At 40.7% G+C, this 18880-nt stretch overlaps 1 protein-coding gene across 1 annotated transcript in view; it reads left to right on the top strand.

The window, feature by feature from the left end:
• Window positions 1-10459, top strand: part of KIF27 (kinesin family member 27) — a 30522-nt gene extending 20063 nt beyond the window's left edge. The window contains exons 10-18 of the mRNA XM_068423340.1: window positions 84-289; window positions 2760-2957; window positions 3305-3418; window positions 4455-4631; window positions 5266-5481; window positions 6502-6708; window positions 7528-7726; window positions 8172-8336; window positions 9996-10459. Coding sequence (XP_068279441.1) covers window positions 84-289; window positions 2760-2957; window positions 3305-3418; window positions 4455-4631; window positions 5266-5481; window positions 6502-6708; window positions 7528-7726; window positions 8172-8336; window positions 9996-10459 — 1946 coding nt within the window. The remainder of the gene's footprint in view (window positions 1-83; window positions 290-2759; window positions 2958-3304; window positions 3419-4454; window positions 4632-5265; window positions 5482-6501; window positions 6709-7527; window positions 7727-8171; window positions 8337-9995) is intronic.
• Window positions 10460-18880: the final 8421 nt, after the last annotated feature.

The following is an 18880-nucleotide window of genomic DNA, read 5'->3' as shown; positions in this document are numbered from 1 at the left end:
AATGATTCAACTACCGAATTAAGTATTACATTTCAACTGATTACCCTGCTGTTTTTAAACTATTTGGATATGGTGTCTTTAAGGTAAGGATGCTCAGGCTGTAAGCAGACAATACTCTCTGAAGATAACTAAACTGGAGCAAGAATTAGAGCAGGCCAAAATGGAACTGGCTGAAACACAAAAGCGGCTTCAGGAGCTGGAGAGTAAGGAGCTGAGAGACATTCCTGAGAAAGCCAAGTTACAAAAAGAGTTCCGGAAGAAGATGGATGCAGCTAAATTGAAAGTGCAGGTATTTCTGATCTTACCATTAAGATTTGCAAATCTTGCAAGTCTTGGTATCACTTTTGAACCTTAACACTCTGCTTGTAAAACTCTCATCAGTTTTGCACATTGCACACTCAGTCTTTAATGTCAGGACCGGTTGTCCTCAGGAGACTCAGCCCCCAGAGCCTGAAGTTAGGGACAGGGGGCTGTGTGAAGCCCCCATAATCCAGAAGGAGACGGTTAGTGACCTGCTGTACCAATTGGACACCCACAAGGCTATGGGCCTGGATGGGATTCACCCGAGTAATGAAGGAACTGGCAAATGAACTTGCCAAACCACTCTCTATTATCTACCGGCAGTCCTGGTTAACTGGAGAAGTTCCAGCTGACTGGAAATTAGTAAATGTAATGCCCATCTACAAGAAGGGTCGGAAGGATGATCCAGGGAACTATAGGCCTGTCAGCCTGACCTCGGTGCCAGGCAAGGTGATGGAACAGATCATCCTGAGTGCCATTACATGGCACATGCAGGACAATCGGGGCATCGGGGCCAGCCAACATGGATTCATGAAAAGCGGGTCCTGCTTGACCAACCTGATCTCCTTCTACGACCAAGTGACCCGCTTAGTAGATGAGGGCAGGGCTGTGGATGTAGTCTATCTAGACTTCAGTAAAGCATTCGACACTGTCTCCCACAGCATCCTCCTAGACAAACCGGCTGCCTGGGGCTTGGATGGGTGGACTCTTAAATGGGTTAAAAACTGGCTGGATGGCTGAGCCCAAAGAGTGGTGGTGAATGGGGCAAAGTCCAACTGGCGGCCGGTCACTAGCAGTGTTCCCCAGGGCTCAGTTCTGGGGCTGGTGCTGTTGAATATCTTTATAGATGATCTAGACGTAGGGATTGAGTGCACCCTCAGTAAATTTTCAGATGACACCAAGCTGGGTGGGAGTGTCGATCTGCTGGAGGGTAGGAAGGCCCTACAGGGGGATCTGGACAGGTTAGATAGATGGGCAGAGACCAACGGCATGAGGTTCAAGAAGAACAAGTGCCGGGTCTTACACTTCAGCCACAACAACCCCATGCAGCGCTACAGGCTGGGGGAAGAGTGGTTAGAAAGCAGCCCAGCGGAAAGAGACCTGGGGGTGCTGATTGACAGCCGGCTAAACATGAGCCAGCAGTGTGCCCAGGTGGCCAAGAAGGCCAATGGCATTCTGGCCTCTATTAGGAATAGTGTAGCCAGCCGGTCTAGAGAAGTGTTTGTCCCTCTGTACTCGGCACTGGTGAGGCCACACCTTGAATACTGTGTCCAGTTCTGGGCCCTGCACTTCAAGAAAGATGTTGAGGTGTTGGAGTGAGTCCAGAGGAGGCTCAGAGGTGACCTTGTCGCAGTCTACAACTACCTGAAGGGAGGTTGTAGTGAAGTGGGAGTTGGCCTCTTCTCCCAGGCAACTAGCGATAGGACAAGAGGACATAGCCTCAAGCTTCGCCAGGGGAGGTTCAGGTTGGACATTAGGAAGAATTTCTTTTCAGAAAGGGTTAGTAGACATTGGAATGGGCTGCCCAGGGAGGTGGTGGAGTCACCATCTCTGGATGTGTTTAAGAAAAGACTGGACATGGCACTTAGTGCCATGGTCTAGTTGACAGGGTGGTGTCAGGGCAATGGTTGGACTCGATGATCCCAGAGGTCTCTTCCAGCCTGATTGATTCTGTGATTCTGTGTGGAAGCTGGTTGGATTGAAGTAGCTAACGAGAAACTTAATACAATTGTACTAAGAATGCTATTTAACATATATGTGGTTAGATGCACATGGTATTTTCTTAGTAGATAAGAAACCAAGAAAGAAGTGGGTGATACGAGATGCTCCTACACCATTGTATGTAGTACCGTAAAAGAACCTACACAAGGAGACTATTACAATTTTATTACCTGCATAAATAAAATTGACGTTTTATGAAAATACTATATAAATTCCAGCTCTAAGCAAATGACCATGATGGTTTGCAAGACCAGGCCCAATACAGTAATATTTGTTTGTCACTGACCTTCTATTTTTGAGTTCTGCTATACCTAAGTTTAAGTTCTGTGTAGGGCCAGCTTAGGTGCTCTGTGCCTCTTGGTCCTAGAATGGTGGGTCAGACAAGCACCTTACAGAAAGAGTTAGCTGACTTACTGACTTGGGCTCAGGACAAGCATTCCGGCACTATTATGTCTCTGCACATTTTTTAAGCTGTGATTTCTGTTAGATTTTACTACTTCCATTATATTGCCAGGCATAAACTGTATCTTTACCTTTTTATGTTGCTTGAGATTAATTTTGCCTGTGCTGACTTTACCAGATAGCTCAGAAACCACAGAAATAATGAGTGATTGTTTGGGCAGAAGTTAGTAAGTCTTGCTGACTCTAAGAATTCAGTGAAATAATGAATGAAGTTGAGTCCTATTTTGGTTTTAAGTTTTCCTGCTATTAAGCTGAAATTCGCCATGAACATTCAGGCCTTACAGAAGAAGCAGCAAGACACTAAGAATCTGGCTTCCTTATCTAACCAAAGTGAGAGACAAGCAACAGAACTTGAGCAGAACGTGGCTCAGATGAAACATCAGCAGGCCCAGCTACAGAAGAGACTGTGTGAGGAGAGTGAAAAAAAGAAGCAACTAGAAGCAGAGATTCAGCGGGACCAGCAACAAATTAAAGTAGGATTCTTCCTGTTTCTTTATGACAAAGAATGAGATGAGCCAATTTTGACTCTGCTTCCCCAAAGACAATAAAACCATACTGCCAGGCTTTCCATAGTTTTAAGTAATGACTTTCTTGACAAATGCTCTGAAGAAATTGTCTATAAACATTTTCACAGAAATCTTCAGTTCGCCTTTCTCTTCAGCTTTTTTTTTTTTAATTTTTCTACATGATATCTAGCTCTGAATTGCAATTTTACATGTAAATTGAGGCTCAGTATTTCAGATTATATACTTGTGTGACATTAAATGCATTTTAAAAACAGACTGATGCAGGAAGAATGGGGCTTCTTGTTTGTTTATAGGAACTTCAACTAAAGATGGAGCAACAACAGAAGATCCTTAAACTTAAGGATAAAGAGATTGCTGAATTTAAAAAGAAGAAAAATAACTCAGTGGGAACTTCACAGAAGCTGCAGGTACCTAATGTATTCCAAATCTGTGTGGGCCCTGAAAAAAAAATTCTTTCTTCATCCCTAGTCATCTTGAAAAGTGTTTGGAAGAAGAGTGTTCCATCATAGTTTTGTCTTCTTTTGCTGTAGCAAAAATTGGGAGTGTAGTCTAGCAGCTCTTGCACTCTTTTTGAATGAAGGAAAGGAGAGGCTCTACTGTCTTTTATTTCTATGATTTGTCAAAGACGCTGTTTCAGAGACCTGAGAATTCAACAGGTTTAGTTGTCGGTAGGTTTGAAGGTGATCCTGATGAGCTCTGATATAAACATTCCATGGCTTGTTTGGTTTTTTGTTTTCTCCTCTGACATAAATGACAGCAGTCTGTGGTTTTGCTTGTCCCTAAGAGGGTTAGAAAAGTAGGTGTCGTATGCAGCAGTGCCACCTACATTATTTCAGATGTGGAGATTGGAACATGAGAATTTCATGAGTTACCCTAAGCCTTTAATGGTGAAAAGAAATTTTAAATGTTAAATAAAGGCAACTTTTTAGCCTTAACAGGAATATATCCACTGATTAACTGTGGCTTCAGAATAAATTTATAATGGACTGTGCTAGCAGGATCAGAGCTCTCATTACTGCCTTTCTTCCTGTCATTACAATTTCTTGTCACTGAATGTTTTTCCACAAATAGCTGGTCTTGGGCAACTATAATGCAATGAGGATGGGCTAGCTGAATTCTTGAGGTACCTTCCAAACGTAGTTGCTGTGATTATATGGAAGACATCTATTTATGTAACTGTTCTTAGAAAAAGAATATATTTCATTAAAGGCATCTGATACAAATTTGTTTATACAAGATGTAGCAATGTAACATTGCTGAGCCTCTTAAGTCAGTCCAATTTCTGTATTATTCTGAGTCAAGATTCTGTTGCAGAATTAATGTTAACATTTGTCATTTTCTTCTACACTTTTATCAGTTATTCTAAAAGAGGAAAAACATAATCATAAATTCTGACCCAGAAAGTCCTGGTTAATGCTCTCTGGATCTCTATTTAAACTTTAGAAATTAGAAGAGCAAAAGAAATGGCTGGATGAAGAAATGGACAGAATTCTCCAACAGCACCAACAGTTAGCAGAACTAGAAGAAGATTTAAAGAAAAGAGAAGCCATTGTAGCCAAAAAAGAAGCATTATTGCAAGAGAAAAGCCAGCTGGAAATCAAGAAACTGAGATCTAGCCAGGTGATTTAAGAAAAAACATGAAACTCACCACAGTTATAGTGCTGACCAAAAGACTGGGGGAGGGGGAAGACAGATAGACAGCAGAAGAGACTCAAGCCATGTGACCTGTGTCTCCACCACTGCCATGAAGTTATTGTGTGGCTTGAGCAAACCAGCATTTAATGTGAATAACACAGAATAATGATTTTTATTCACTTTTTCTCTCCAAAATGTGAACAACAACCCAAAACAAAAAAATCCCAACTGTGAAGTTCTATTATTGCAGAGCATTAAATAATACGGTATCTAAAAATGACTCAGTCCTTCTGCAAACTAGAGAACGTGACAGGGAAACATTTTGCATTACTTAATTTTCAGTAGCAAAAGTGAATAGAAATTGAAGTATCATTGTCACTTATAATGACTAGCCCCTTTAATTTTTAGTATGTAGAAAACTGCACGTTGAGTGTTTTGGTTTTCTTTCATCTTTTGAGTAAACAGTATATTTTATGGTAGCTGTCTACTCAAAATAAATGGGGTCCCATTGCAAGAAGCAGTCAAGTCTTTCACTGCAGAATGTGACAGTCTCACCTACGTTTTTCACACTAGAAGGAGTATCTCGGTTTTACATCTATGGTTGCTGTGGTTTTTTTAGGCTTTAAACAAAGATAGTATGAAATTGTCTACTCGCTTAAGTATGCTGGATCAGGAACTGTGTGATAAAGGCATGCAGCTTCAGGGCAGTGCCACTGAAGATAAGACACACATTTTGGAAAAAATTCAGGTTCTCCAGACGGAAAGGGATCAGCTGCTCAGAAGAAGAGATAGTGTGGATGAGAAATTGAAAGATGGTGAAGTGTTGTCAACTGAAGTGAGTAAGCACCTCTGAGATAAATATAGGTTTTAGGTAGTGTTGTGTAATAAAGAGTTCCAATCACAACCTAAAATGTCTCCAAATATTAGATAAGCTAGAACCAAGGAACTGAGGTTGTGTACCTTTGTAAATAGCAACATTAAAATACTTCTATGATAGCACTACTTAATACCAGTGAACAAAGTTTATGTTTAGAGGGACTTAATTCAGCTAGTGCCTTGACGAACTCCACTGACCTAAGGATCATATAATCAAAAATAAGGGAACTAGAAGTTAATCGGTTTATCGTAGGCAGATATTTTAATGTCAGGACAAAGTACAAGGCAATGTACTCACATAGTGATGCTCCTTAATTTTTTTCATAGGATTTTGTGAAAAAGCAAACTTCACCTGAAGGCCTTTACATTTTTACAGTGAAAATAAGTCATGTTACCCAGATGGTCTACACTTTAGTTGATCATTATGATTATGTTGAAGATACAATAAATTAATATAAAATGCACAGATTATTTTTGGGTCTTGAGAAGCAGTATAGGCATGTGGCTGAGGTGATAACGTGCGGAAAGAACCCTACTTGCCTCACTCCTCAAAATCTTCTGCAATGCTTCAGGCCATGCATTTCTGCCACTTCCCTACACAAGTTATGGTCACCATACTCATTAGTGACCTGATTCATTCATTAATCCAACAGAAAACTAGTACAACCAAAAAAATAATAGCAGAAGTCAAACTGTGGGTAGGATGAGAAAAGGAGGATGAGGGAAACATGACTTCTGTTTTTGTGATGAACCATTTGATTGACCTCTGTGTCATGGAAGGGGTACTATGACAGAAAAAGACAAGTGTTCTAGATTTGTACTCTACCTCTTGTTTTTCCCATTACATTCTCTGTACTACTACTAGTTTGTCTTGTCCTTTAGTTTCACTCTTGCGAATGAAGTTAAGGAATGTCTTAAGTTTACAAAGTTTAATTCTACTCTTTTCTTTTAAAGAGCTCACTCGTGTGTTTCTCTGTAGGAAGAACATGTCCTTTTCCAGCTGGAAGAAGGAATTGAAGCCCTGGAGGCTGCTATTGATTACAAGAATGAAAGTATTCAGAATCGCCAACACTTGCTTAGGTCATCTTCTCAGGTTCTTTCACAGAGTGAGAATAATGTAATAGGAAAACTAGTTTCCCTGTCTGCTGCTGAGCTCAGAGCTATCCTCTTCAAATATTTCAACAAGGTTTGTTTTGGCTAATGAATAATATTTTATCCTATTTTCTGTTATTATTCTAGGTAATGAAATGAAATGGTGTCAAGAAATTAAAATAAATTTAACAAGCTTTTGGTGAAAAGCTCTTCAGGTTACATACATCTGCTATTAATTCAGATATTTTTAATTTTGACATTAACCTAAATAGTATACTTGTGTGTTAACTTTGTATATCTTGTTTTGGGGTCATTAGCTTTAAAGGTGCTGCAAATGTGGAAATTTCCTTGCTCCTTTCCAGTGCTCTGCGTTGCTAACTTTTGGAGCAGCAAATTTAAGTAGTGGTGTCGTATATAAATTCTACCCAACTGCAAGCTTCATAAAGCTCAGGCTAGTATTCCTATTTTTTTTCTAAATCCAGTAGAAACTCTTTTTGCATACACTGCCTGCAGTGTGTACAGACAAATACTGAAGAATCATACTGATGCCTGGAAACATAAAAATGAAATGCATTAGGACATGGTGTGTCTTTGTGACCTTGGGTGAACCTCGGGTGATTTTGTGAACAAGTTGTGTGGGGGATGCAAGTTGGAAGTTTTCCAGAATCAGGAAAACACTTGTTTCAGTTTAAATTCTGCAGAAGGTATTAAAAAAATCCACTAGTCCATGTGATCAACATGTACAGAGCTCATTTCTGAAGGGCAAACTTGTAGCAGCAGGCAAGTCTGTTTCCAATATAAGCTTATGGCTTACAGAGACCATTGCTTTTGTATGCTTTAATCTGTTAAGCAGAGGGTAAAAGCTTTTATGAAAATGGTTTGATAAATCAAAAGAAGTGTATTTCTTTCTTAGATTGTTGGCCTACGTGAGTCTGAACGTAAATTGCAACTGCAGACTGAAGAACAGGAAATGAAGATCAGAGACCAGGAAAACATAATACGTGAATTAGAATCTGCACTTGAACATGTCAAGTTGCAGTGTGACAGGCAGCTGACCCTACAACACAAAGAACATGAGAAAAAACTACAGTTAATACTGCATCATTTCAAAGGTATTTGCTTCTTGGGGGGGGCGTGTACAGCAAGTATTCTCTTCAGTCACTACTGAGAAATACTATAGTCCAACTGAAAAAAAAAGAATGAGGTTCAGAGATCTATTTTGGCTGTCACTAATTCTGATGGTGTCTAGGATGCTGAGGAACAGACACATGGTGTCTGTATGAATGGAAAATAGAATATTTTTTAAAAGCAGTATCAGAATTGTATTTTCATACTGAATTTGCTGATATTGGATAGTTGAAATATACCAGTCCTGCTGATCTTGATCCTCTAAATATTCCTATTAAAACTCACAAGTGGGGTTGGCATAGCCTCTTTGACCCTGTGTCATACTAGTTTAAAAGCGTTAGCAAGATACAAGACATATTCTGTCTAGTTGAGCATCTGGATTTTTGGCACTGAGATATTTGGTTCTTAAACTAGTTTTACTTGTCCTAGAACACGATAATGAAGGTATTGCAGAAACCTTGAAAGGGTATGAAGTAAAAGTCCAGCAACTGGAAAAAGACTTATTTTTCTATAAGAAAACCAGCAGAGAGCTGAAGAAGAAATTGAAGGGCCTCTTTGGAGAGTCATCCCATCAATTATTGGCATCCACTAAATGTAAGTATATTATCTTAAAACATTTATGAAGTTGTCAATAGACCATTTGAAGGGTGGTAAACACACAGAAGTATATCAGATAGACATAAAAATCATATTTTTTCTGAACTAACAGTTCTCCAGGAATATATTACACGTCTCCCCCAGTTTCAAAGGAGAGACAATATTGGTTTGTAGCTGTACCAGTGGTATACCAGTGCTTTAAATTCTTGTTCTGTTTTCTCTGGATTCTAACATAATTTCAGCATCTACAACCTCAAACTGTTGTGGTTAAAGAAAAATAATTTTACTCTCTGAAAGGGTTTGAATGATGTTGTAACTAACAGCTTTGTCATATGCCATGCTTTTAGATAGGCTGCTCCCAGCATTTGATTTCGTAAAAGTTACTTACTGGGAGATTGTCAGTGAAGAATTCCCTACTTTCACTTAGTAACTTACTTTAGTTAGTTACTTACTAAGGCTAAAGGGGAGGATTTATACACTTGCAGGGAAAAAAAAAACTGTTTTCTTATGTGATTCTGTGCTTTGACACAAAAACAAACAAAAAACCCCCTAAAAACCAAACCAACAACCAACTGCTACTATAAGTTTTCAATTGTTCCATGTCCTACTTTCCAGAATCCAAACCTACAACAGAGCTATTCAGGTGGAGGAGAAAAGAAGGTTCAATTTCTGTCACTATTTTGCTTGTCTCACACCTCTTGATGCCACCACCAATACCTCACATGCACAATACAGCTGTCTTGGTCCTGTGTTTCTTCTTAAGGCTCAGCATGACTGGTCCTTCCTCCCAACGGATGCTTGTTTCTTTCCACTCAGGCAGTGTTGTGCCTTCCTAACACATAGATGCTGATCACACACCTGCTGCTCCCAGAGTGAATTAAGGCTCAGCCCTTGCCCTCTAGGCAGGATAATGAGCCAACACATTCATTACAATAAAGCACACTGTCAAACTGTGAATATTAATATTCTAGAGGTTGGATTATAAATAAGCATGGGAAAGACTAGTCTGTGTCTAATATACAAAGAAGCGTGTAGTTCAGGACATGTATCCGTGTGGGAAACACCCATCCTAGCCAAACTGTAGAAAGGGAAGGAAGGGAGAAGATCCCTGTGAATTTCCAACTTTTTCAAATACATATGTTCGTAAGTTTTATAAGAAATATTCTGTATTTAGTTATTTTTCTTTTGAATACATTTTTAGGCATGCTGCAATAGAATGTAATAAAAACACCTTATAATTTGTTGCTGAGCTTTAAAAATAATAAAGCCCTGTTCATACATTACAGCTAGATTTGCAGAATGTGTTTTGTGTGTTGTCCTAGTTTAATTGCTGACTGTTTTTCAATATATGAATAATTTCATATTTGACTGTCATGGTTCAGTTGTTTTAAGACTGCCTACTAGGATACAAGTTAGAATGGTGAGGTATTACCAGCACCTTGTCAGAGGAAAGTAACAGCTAATGCCTCTGATGTTTTTGTAGATGACAAACTTTTTAACAGAAAGGACAAAATGTGAGGTGCTGATAATTTTTTACCATGATCCCACTACAAATTACTGATGCTGTAAAACCATATTAACTAATATTTCTTGATGGCAGGCACTCAGAAGAGTTGTAAATTATAGCTACTTATCTCCTGATAAATTTCATTTTAGGTAACAGTGCTGGTGACAAGACATCCAGTCAAGATGAAGCAGAAGTTGCTCCTGAGGAATCCAAGTCAACACTTAACCCTGAAACCAATAGTCGACCAGGGAAAATAAAAGAAACAGACAGAACAAGTATTTTAAGAGCACAGCAGAATTCATACAAGCTTGGAGAAGATGTTTCAGAATTTGAGTGCAGCAAAGAATGTTTGTCAAGCACTAGTGATGACAAAACAGGAACAGATGAAGCTCTGCCTTTAAAATCTCATCCTCAGCTACCTTCTGTCATCCAGAGAAGAGACACCGTAACACAGTTTCAAGGAATAACTCCAGTAAAACTGTCTCGCCGAGACCTACGTCATATTCCTTCCTCTGAATTATCTTTGAGACGCTCAAGCCTTGGAGTTGGTGTCAGTTTTATTGCTCCAGATTCCACTGAAATGGACAAAAAGTCTAGTGTTACTAAAACATAGTTACCCTTCATTGCATTTTTAATAGCTGTTGCTACTGGAGCAACTGTATTACATGTCTTCTTACTGTTAAGTATCAGCCATGGATAAATGAGTAAGAGTTCTTTAGTTCTTACTGCTCACTGTCAAGTCGTTAGACGTTAATGCTCACACAGTTTCAGTGAATCCGAGACAGCCTTTAATTAACATAGTATCTAAGAACTTTCATTCAAAGACCATTTAACATTGAAGAAATTATTTATATTAGTTTGGGTTTTTTGCAGTAACTTCAAAAAATATAAATGTTTTTCAAAAATTGCACTGTGAAGTGCACTGCACTTTTGTAACTTAGACTTCCTAGAGCAATATTGTACTTCACTTTCTTGGGTCAGAAACAGTGACAAACTATTTAATTTATTTGGATATACAGCAAGAAAACTTAGTTGCCAGACTGTCACCTAGTACTGATAATGACTGGCTTCTGTATGCTTTTTATCTAAAAACATTTTATATGAGCCATGTTTGAGATCAAAATCGGTACCTAAGGATTGATACAAAAATCGGAGATCTCCAAACCCCCTTGCTTTCTAACTTGCCTCACCGACGTGGGAAGCTAGGTGCGGCTGGGTAAGGAGTCCGAAAGAAAACTCAGTAACACCAGAGTGTGTTATTAAGCAGGCATTCTTTATTGCAGCGCTGGGCAGCACTGGGGATTATCCACCATGAGTCCTCCGCCGGTTTGGTAAATTTTCAGAGACTATATACCATAAAGTTATACGTAGTCATAGGATTTCCGAGAACTCATTTACAGAGCCAAGAGATACGCAAATGTCCATTCACATGCACAGTCTTTTTCCCTGGTGGTCGTCGGGGGTCTTCAGATGAAGGCCGGTAGTCTTCCTCACTGTGTTCGCTGACTGACCCCTGCTTCTGCCGCACTCAGTCTAGGGATTAGGTAGGCCACGTCCTTTGAGGTTGCAAATTCCCTTCTCTCTGTCTTCCTGTGCATCCGCTCATCCCAAGGCCCAGCCATCTGAAGTGAGACTATCCTGGAGCCTCCTTACCTTACAGCCATTACCACTCTTCAAATTGTAAAAGCTTCCCTTTGTTTTGTATATCTGTGTTAATCGAGTGTCTAAGGTATTTTCAACATCCCTTGCTCTGGGGACTCCAACTGTTTCATTCCCCCCTTTACATGTTACTTGTAAATTCTTTTACAAAGTTTCCAAGTTTTCATATTTCATTACCTTAGGTAGGATCCAAATTTCCATAGCTAATTTCTTCAATTTATACCATAAAAGGCAATTTAAAGCTGTTAGTATAATGACAAACACTAACAATATCAGAGGTGGTGTCAAAACCAGAAACAATATAATTATTAACAGTCTCGAGTCAACTTTATGGATGTGGGTCCTGTGAGTTGGGATTTCCATGGTCCTTCGGGTGCCTTTTTGATTCTCGAGTAGTGGATCCAGGCAGTGTGCTTCTCAAGCTTGACGGCAAAACTTGAAAAGGACTGCTCCATTTCTCTTCGAGAGGGTTACCTGAAATATTTTTAATGTAAACACAATTTCCAGGTCTAAACAAATGCACTGGTGACCATAAACCATTCATAGGTTTCCTTTAAACTGGTCAGCAAAGTATATGGGTTTTCCACTACTGGATACAAACCTTTAACTATGTGATTTATTGCTTGCAAATCCTGCACCCATCGATAAGTTTTGCCATCAGGTTTTTTAACAGGTAAAATAGTTGTGTTATACTCTGAAGAGAGAACAACATTAAGGCATAAACGAGATCAGATGCTGCCACTCAGACCGCTTTATTGAACGAGAGGGCAGAGGGAAAACAAAGCAATAGGAAAGGTAGGAAGTGAGAGCAGAAAACTAAGCAGGAGAGCGGAGAGAGCAGCAGGGTTAGTCACCACCACAGATCCAGGGGTGTGCCGTGGTCCTCTTTCCTCAGTGGGGGGGTGTACAGACGAAGAAGCAGAAGTAGGCACCGCCCGGAGGAGAAGGCAGGCGGCGGCAGGGGGAGCAGCAGCAGCAGGGAGAAAAGCAGGGAGGCTACAAGGATCCTGTGGCTGATGCATGGAGTCGTGTCATCCAGTGGGCATGTGTCTCCTCCAATGGATGCGTGTCCACAGGCCTCGGTAACAGAGCTTGCCGCTGGCAGATAGAACATGCGCACTTATCCCAAAATAACTAAACGCACCTGCTGTCTGCCCCAAAGAGTCCATTTTATTGGTCCTCCACACCACCCCGTGGCTCAAAGTTTGTTATGTCGTCCCAGATCGCTGTCTTCGGGATCCCGTGGTGGTGGGAGAAGAAAAGGATAGTAAAGTAGGAAAAGAGCATTTGAACTTTTTACAGTCAGTTGGCTATAATCCTAAAATGCAAACAATCAACAGATTCAAACAATTTGTACAACGGATGGCTTTGGTTGGTGTATTCAATGCCACCCGGTGATGAGGTAGGTACGAGTTGTACAGTATTAACAGTGACAATACACAATAAGGGCAACAACATTACACAACCACATAACATGTTAAAACAGAATGTGCTTAATTCACTGGGCACTTGGAAGTCATGAAAAGAATACTACACAAAGGCAATGCCTCTTTGTTTCATCGTTTAACAACTTAAATATGTCAATCGACAATGTCAGACAGAAATAAATTCAAACAAAATTAGTCTTCAGACCTTAGTTTAAAATACTGCTTATTGCTTTTTCAAACAGAAAGTTGCAGGCAAACATTATTTATATTGAAAAATGTGGCAGCCCTCATATGGAAATTTGTATTTTAACAATAAAGCAAACTTAAAAATATTGTTCCACATAACAAATAAAACAGGACACACTTATATACCGGGTGGACAGCTTCGTCCACCGTCTTGATATGTACATAGTAATTATCTTAACAATATCTTAACAATCTTGGCAAATTTTTAACAATATCTTAACAATCTAAAGAGTAACAGTTTAAAGAGAACAGAAACTTAACAATATCTCAACAATTCAAAGAGAATAGAAAGTATCTCAGGCCATGTTGGAGGTTTATGGCTCTGGGGGATCAGAAGAAGGAGGTGATTGTCCACAATTGCAAACACAAGGCCAATGACAATTACAGGATAAATCATAACCATAAAAAGCCAGAAGATTAAGTATTCCAATAATGATTAAAATAAAAGTTGAAAGGAAGAGTGCAACCAGAAGCGTAATTGCAGCTCCTGGTGACAGCCACATTCTGTCCTTTTTAATTCTTACGATTCGTTTGGCTATTCACAGATGAGTTTGCCACCTGCGTTGCGACCGAGAGACTGGTGGCCACGCTGCCCTGGTCTGATGGAGTTGGGGTCTGCATACACAGTAGGAAAATGGATTTCCACACTCCCAACCCAATCAGGAATGCTCCAGCACCTTCTCCCGGAAGGGCTGGAAGGCGCATGCGTGGTTTGGGGAAAAATGTGTGCAATGGGATCTAAGAGATTTTATGTCTAGCAATGTTATTTTGATCACCAAGGATACTTGCAAGTAAGTATGGGACCCTGACAAGCAGGATGCACAAACAGGTTTCACACAAGATCCTAGTTATCAAGCAATTTTCCACACAGAATTCAGATGCACCAGTTACACAATCCAGGCACACAAGCCACAAAGTTCTGATGAAGTTCTGGTCTACAAACACAACAAGTGCGGGGGTAATCGTCTCAGGGAGGCGGCACGTAAATCTCCACAAGGCTCTGGCTAAACAGGGATTTTCGTCACACAACCCCCACCCCAGTCGTCCCTGAGAGGCACACACAGAAAACCGAACTCCACACACAAGAACTCCCACCCTGTACATCCCTGAGAGGTGAACACATAATACAGACACGTGATACAGATCAGACCTGTCCGGGGTACACAGCAGAAACGAGGCAAAGTTAAAGCAGATTAGAAGCGCAAGCCAAAGTTAAAGCAGGTGAAGGGCGCAAGCTGAAGTTTAAAGCGGTTTGCGGGGGGGGGGGGGCGACACTGTCTCTTTAAGGGATCCTGCCGACACGCAAGTCCTCTATAACACTTTTCACTCCTCGCCTATCTTCCAGTTTCAGGGGATATTGTTTTATCCTAACAGGCCGTGTTCTTTCTTAGTTTAACAACAATCCATTCTGCATTTTTAGCTTTTCCAGGCGTTCCTGAGGCCCACACTCCTGGATATACCTGGTCCTTTATTTCGTGTATAATTTCTTCCCTAATTTGGGGTCAGTGAGAGCCAAACTTAAAATTTCAATGTGATTCTTTTCTGGTATTTTAAACTCAATTTCTCCATTTTTAAATTTTATTTCAGTATTGAATTGTTCTAACAAGTCTCTTCCCAAAAGTGGTCTAGGAGCATCAGGCAAGTAGAGAAATTTATGAATTCCTACACTTTTCCAATTTTGAATGCCAATGGTTTCAAAAAGAAAGCTTTCTCAACTGCCCCGTTGCTCCCACAATGTTAACATTTTGTTTGCTTATTGACAATAAGGTCTGATTCAATACTGAAAATGTGGCACCTGTATCTACTAGAAATTCTACAGTTTTTCTCTCCTTTCCCTAGCTGCATTTTTACCCAGGGTTCTGCTGGGGAAGATTCCCCTGGTTCCAGGCAGTCAGCTCCTGTGTCAGTAATCATTACCGATTTCAGTTTCGGACAATCCTTTTTCCAATGCCCCATCTGTTTACAATACACACACTGATCTTTCAGAAGGGGTTGATTTCCCCAGAGGGGTTGATTTCCAGAGGGTCTCTGGCCCCCCCGCGGTGCGCAGAGCAGCCGCTGCAGCACCGGCAGCCGCTGCGCCCTCACTCTCCCCCTCCGCGTCTCCCTGTTCCGATACGCCTGTCATGCAGTCTCCAGCAACCTCTCTAAATCTCTCGCATCCATTCCTTGCACTTTCTGTAGCTTTCTCCTAATATCATCTGCCGATTGTCCCAAAAACAGGGATCCACTGTTCCCGCAGAATTCCAGCCAGAATCAGAGCCTGCACCTGGGCTCTGGCCGCTTTCACAAACACCGCATTCCCAGCCGCATCTCCTTCTCTATCCCCTCCTCTAATCTTTCCTTCTATGCACCAACCTTTAAACACTTTTGTACAATGCTACAAGCCAAGCAACATCCTTTTAACCTCCCATTTTGCTTTTATTTTTTTTTTATCGCCAGGACCATAGGGTCCTGGGGTGCTAAATTAATTCCACATTCCTTTTGCCACTCCGGGTGATTCCACAGCGTAAAGAACATATCTGCATAACCCACTTCATCCCATTTTCTTTCACTTCTTAAAAATAACATAAGTTGTAACAAAGTATTATAATCTAAAGTTCTGTTAACAGGCCATTTTTCTCCGTCATATAACTTGTATAAAGGCCACCACTGATTGCAATATTTTATCAGAGTCTTATGGCTCACACTTCCTCCAGGTGGTCCCCCAATCTTTCCAGTGAGTCAGAATGCAGCCCAAAGGGCTCCTTTTCAAAACTCCACCCTATTGGTTTCCCATTCAAAAATTTATAACACACAAAGACAGGGACTGGGGCCCGAACACTTACACACACAGAGACAACAATTAACAATTACTATAGACAGTATTTCAGGTTCCCACATTTATCAATCACTTTGTCCTTCTCCGGCTGTTTCCCTCGCGGGATAACAGAACCGCAGATCCAGACTCCGCACTCGCTTCGTACGTATTTGTACTTCTCACTCACACAATCATATAAATTCAGATACAAAGTCAAGTTACAATAAACAAATTTTCCTCCGAACATTCACTCGCCCCCCCGCCAAAACCTCGGGGAGACCAACAAAGGTACAGAGATTACAAAGTTAACAACAGCAGCTGCTACTCCCCAGATGACAAATGTCGACACAGGTTATTCAAAGATTTTCAAATACGCGTATACCAAACACAGACGTATTACTACGCATATGTAACCAAATGCCAGCCGGCGGGGTTCTCATAAACCGCGACTTATGAGCAGCTCCAAATACAAATGCACAAACAAACGATCGCACTAACCAGAAGATTAATACGAATCGTACATGCAAATGTCAAAATCAAATACAAATGCACAAACGATTGCACTAACCAGATGATTAATACAAATCGTACATGCAGATGTATGCCACCCGGTGAGGTTCTCACGAACTGTGACTTATGAGTAGCTCCAAATGACCGGTCCCAAAAACAGAAACAAAACCAAAACAAAACAAACACAGAAAGAATGACTTTTCTTACCAGTGGTCCTTGTCTGTCCCCGCATGGATCCGCCAAATCGGAGAGTCCCTCCAGAGAAGTCTCTGGGGCCGGCCAAGGGAGTCTCCGACTCAGGGGTCCTGCAGCTGGACAGAGAGTCTCCTGCCTGGCTCGCCAAAACTGATACAAAAATCGGAGATCTCCAAACCCCCTTGCTTTCTAACTCGCCTCACCGACGTGGGAAGCTAGGTGCGGCTGGGTAAGGAGTCCGAAAGAAAACTCAATAACACCAGAGTGTGTTATTAAGCAGGCATTCTTTACTGCAGCGCTGGGCAGCACTGGGGATTATCCACCATGAGTGCTCCGCAGGTTTGGTAAATTTTCAGAGACTATATACCATAAAGTTATACGTAGTCATAGGATTTCCGAGAACTCATTTACAGAGCCAAGAGATACGCAAATGTCCATTCACATGCACAGTCTTTTTCCCTGGTGGTCGTCGGGGGTCTTCAGATGAAGGCCGGTAGTCTTCCTCACTGTGTTCGCTGACTGACCCCTGCTTCTGCCGCACTCAGTCTAGGGATTAGGTAGGCCAGTTCTTTGAGGCTGCAAATTCCCTTCTCTCTGTCTTCCTGTGCATCCGCTCATCCCAAGGCCCAGCCATCTGAAGTGAGACTATCCTGGAGCCTCCTTACCTTACAGCCATTACCACTCTTCAAATTGTAAAAGCTTCCCTTTGTTTTGTATATCTGTGTTAATCGAGTGTCTAAGGTATTTTCAACATCCCTTGCTCTGGGGACCCCAACTGTTTCAGGATACATTTATTCCTGAAAAGGAACATTAAAGTACTTTTCTTTTTTTCTTCTTTATGGCTTATTTATGAAATTAAAAGAATTGCTTATTTCACTGGTTTTGTTTATTGGGTATTTAAAGAATTGCACTTGGCAACTCAAAGTGTGATATTTATTTCTGTACTACTGAAATGGAAAAAAAAAACAGAGGACCAAATTCAGCATCCTCTAGGTAAACCAGATGGACCAACACATTATTTTATTTGTACTAATTAGTCATGTCCTTTCACAGACCAATTATTCTTCTAGATTCCATATCTGCTTCAGGACAAGGACTACACATATCCTTTGGTTTACTGCTACACTGCTGTTGGTAATGCATTCAGAATGATAACCAAATCTTTTTTGTAAGAGGACAGTGGTCACTGGGCAGCATATGCTTAACAGCTACACAAACTTGAAGGCAGAGACCAAAATGTCCACATTTAAATGAGATTAACACTTGTCACTGTAAGTCTCTCCTGCATAAAAAGTGGCAGTACTGAAAGTACGGTTAGTTTTATTTTAGTGGTGGACTTCATGTTTGAAAATGTCTTAGATTATCAGATGTACTTAGGAAAGGAATTTTTGCTTTCTGCTGTTGTCTAGGCAAGGTCTTTATAGCATGTGTGGCTATTGGTACAAAAGAACAGCATTTTTCCACGCTGCAAGCACAGTTCAGATCTGTCCATGTTATGAAGATGCTATTACAGCATGATAAATGGACCTGTTGTCTTGTGGCACATTTTAAAATTTTCTGAGTAGACTGCTAAATACTTCATTGTAATCAGAGAGATAAACCACTTAACATGTCAAATGATTGCATCTTTCCCGATTATACATACTTATTACCTATTGTTCAGCTGAATGGAGAGATAGATAAGGATTGAGGTCTTTCTTGATTGTTTTTGGATTGGGCTGGATTGTTTTCACTGTCATGGAAGTACTGAGCCTTAACTGTTACAGACGCTCATGATAAATCGGGAAAGCCAATCTATATTAATAATAAGAAATTTTATTAACATGAATTTAGCAAGCGATAAATGAGCAAAGACAACGCTGGGTGACCGGGGGAGTAACAGCTCCGCCAACGGCTCGCACCGAATCTTAGGAGAAACATCAATTTATTAGACAAAGCATACATATTCATTAATATGGGTTGGGTTATTATAATTTACAATCGTGGTAGGCTGGCCCCAAGGAAAAGACACTATCCAGCCAGAGTTGTAAATCACAACAATTAAGGCACAGCAGGGGTGTTGTTTTTTGTTCCCAAGGCTCAGCCATTTGTCTCCTGGCACCTCCTTATCTATGCATTTGTCATTTGTCGGTTGTGTTGGAATTTCCTTATCTAGTTACAAGCTTAACATATGTTATTCTAAACCTACCATCCTACA

Source organism: Nyctibius grandis, chromosome Z (assembly GCF_013368605.1).
Source record: "Nyctibius grandis isolate bNycGra1 chromosome Z, bNycGra1.pri, whole genome shotgun sequence".
Classification (NCBI taxonomy): domain Eukaryota; kingdom Metazoa; phylum Chordata; class Aves; order Nyctibiiformes; family Nyctibiidae; genus Nyctibius; species Nyctibius grandis.
Note: the sequence above shows the minus strand (reverse complement) of the source record. Positions and strands in the feature narration are given on the sequence as shown.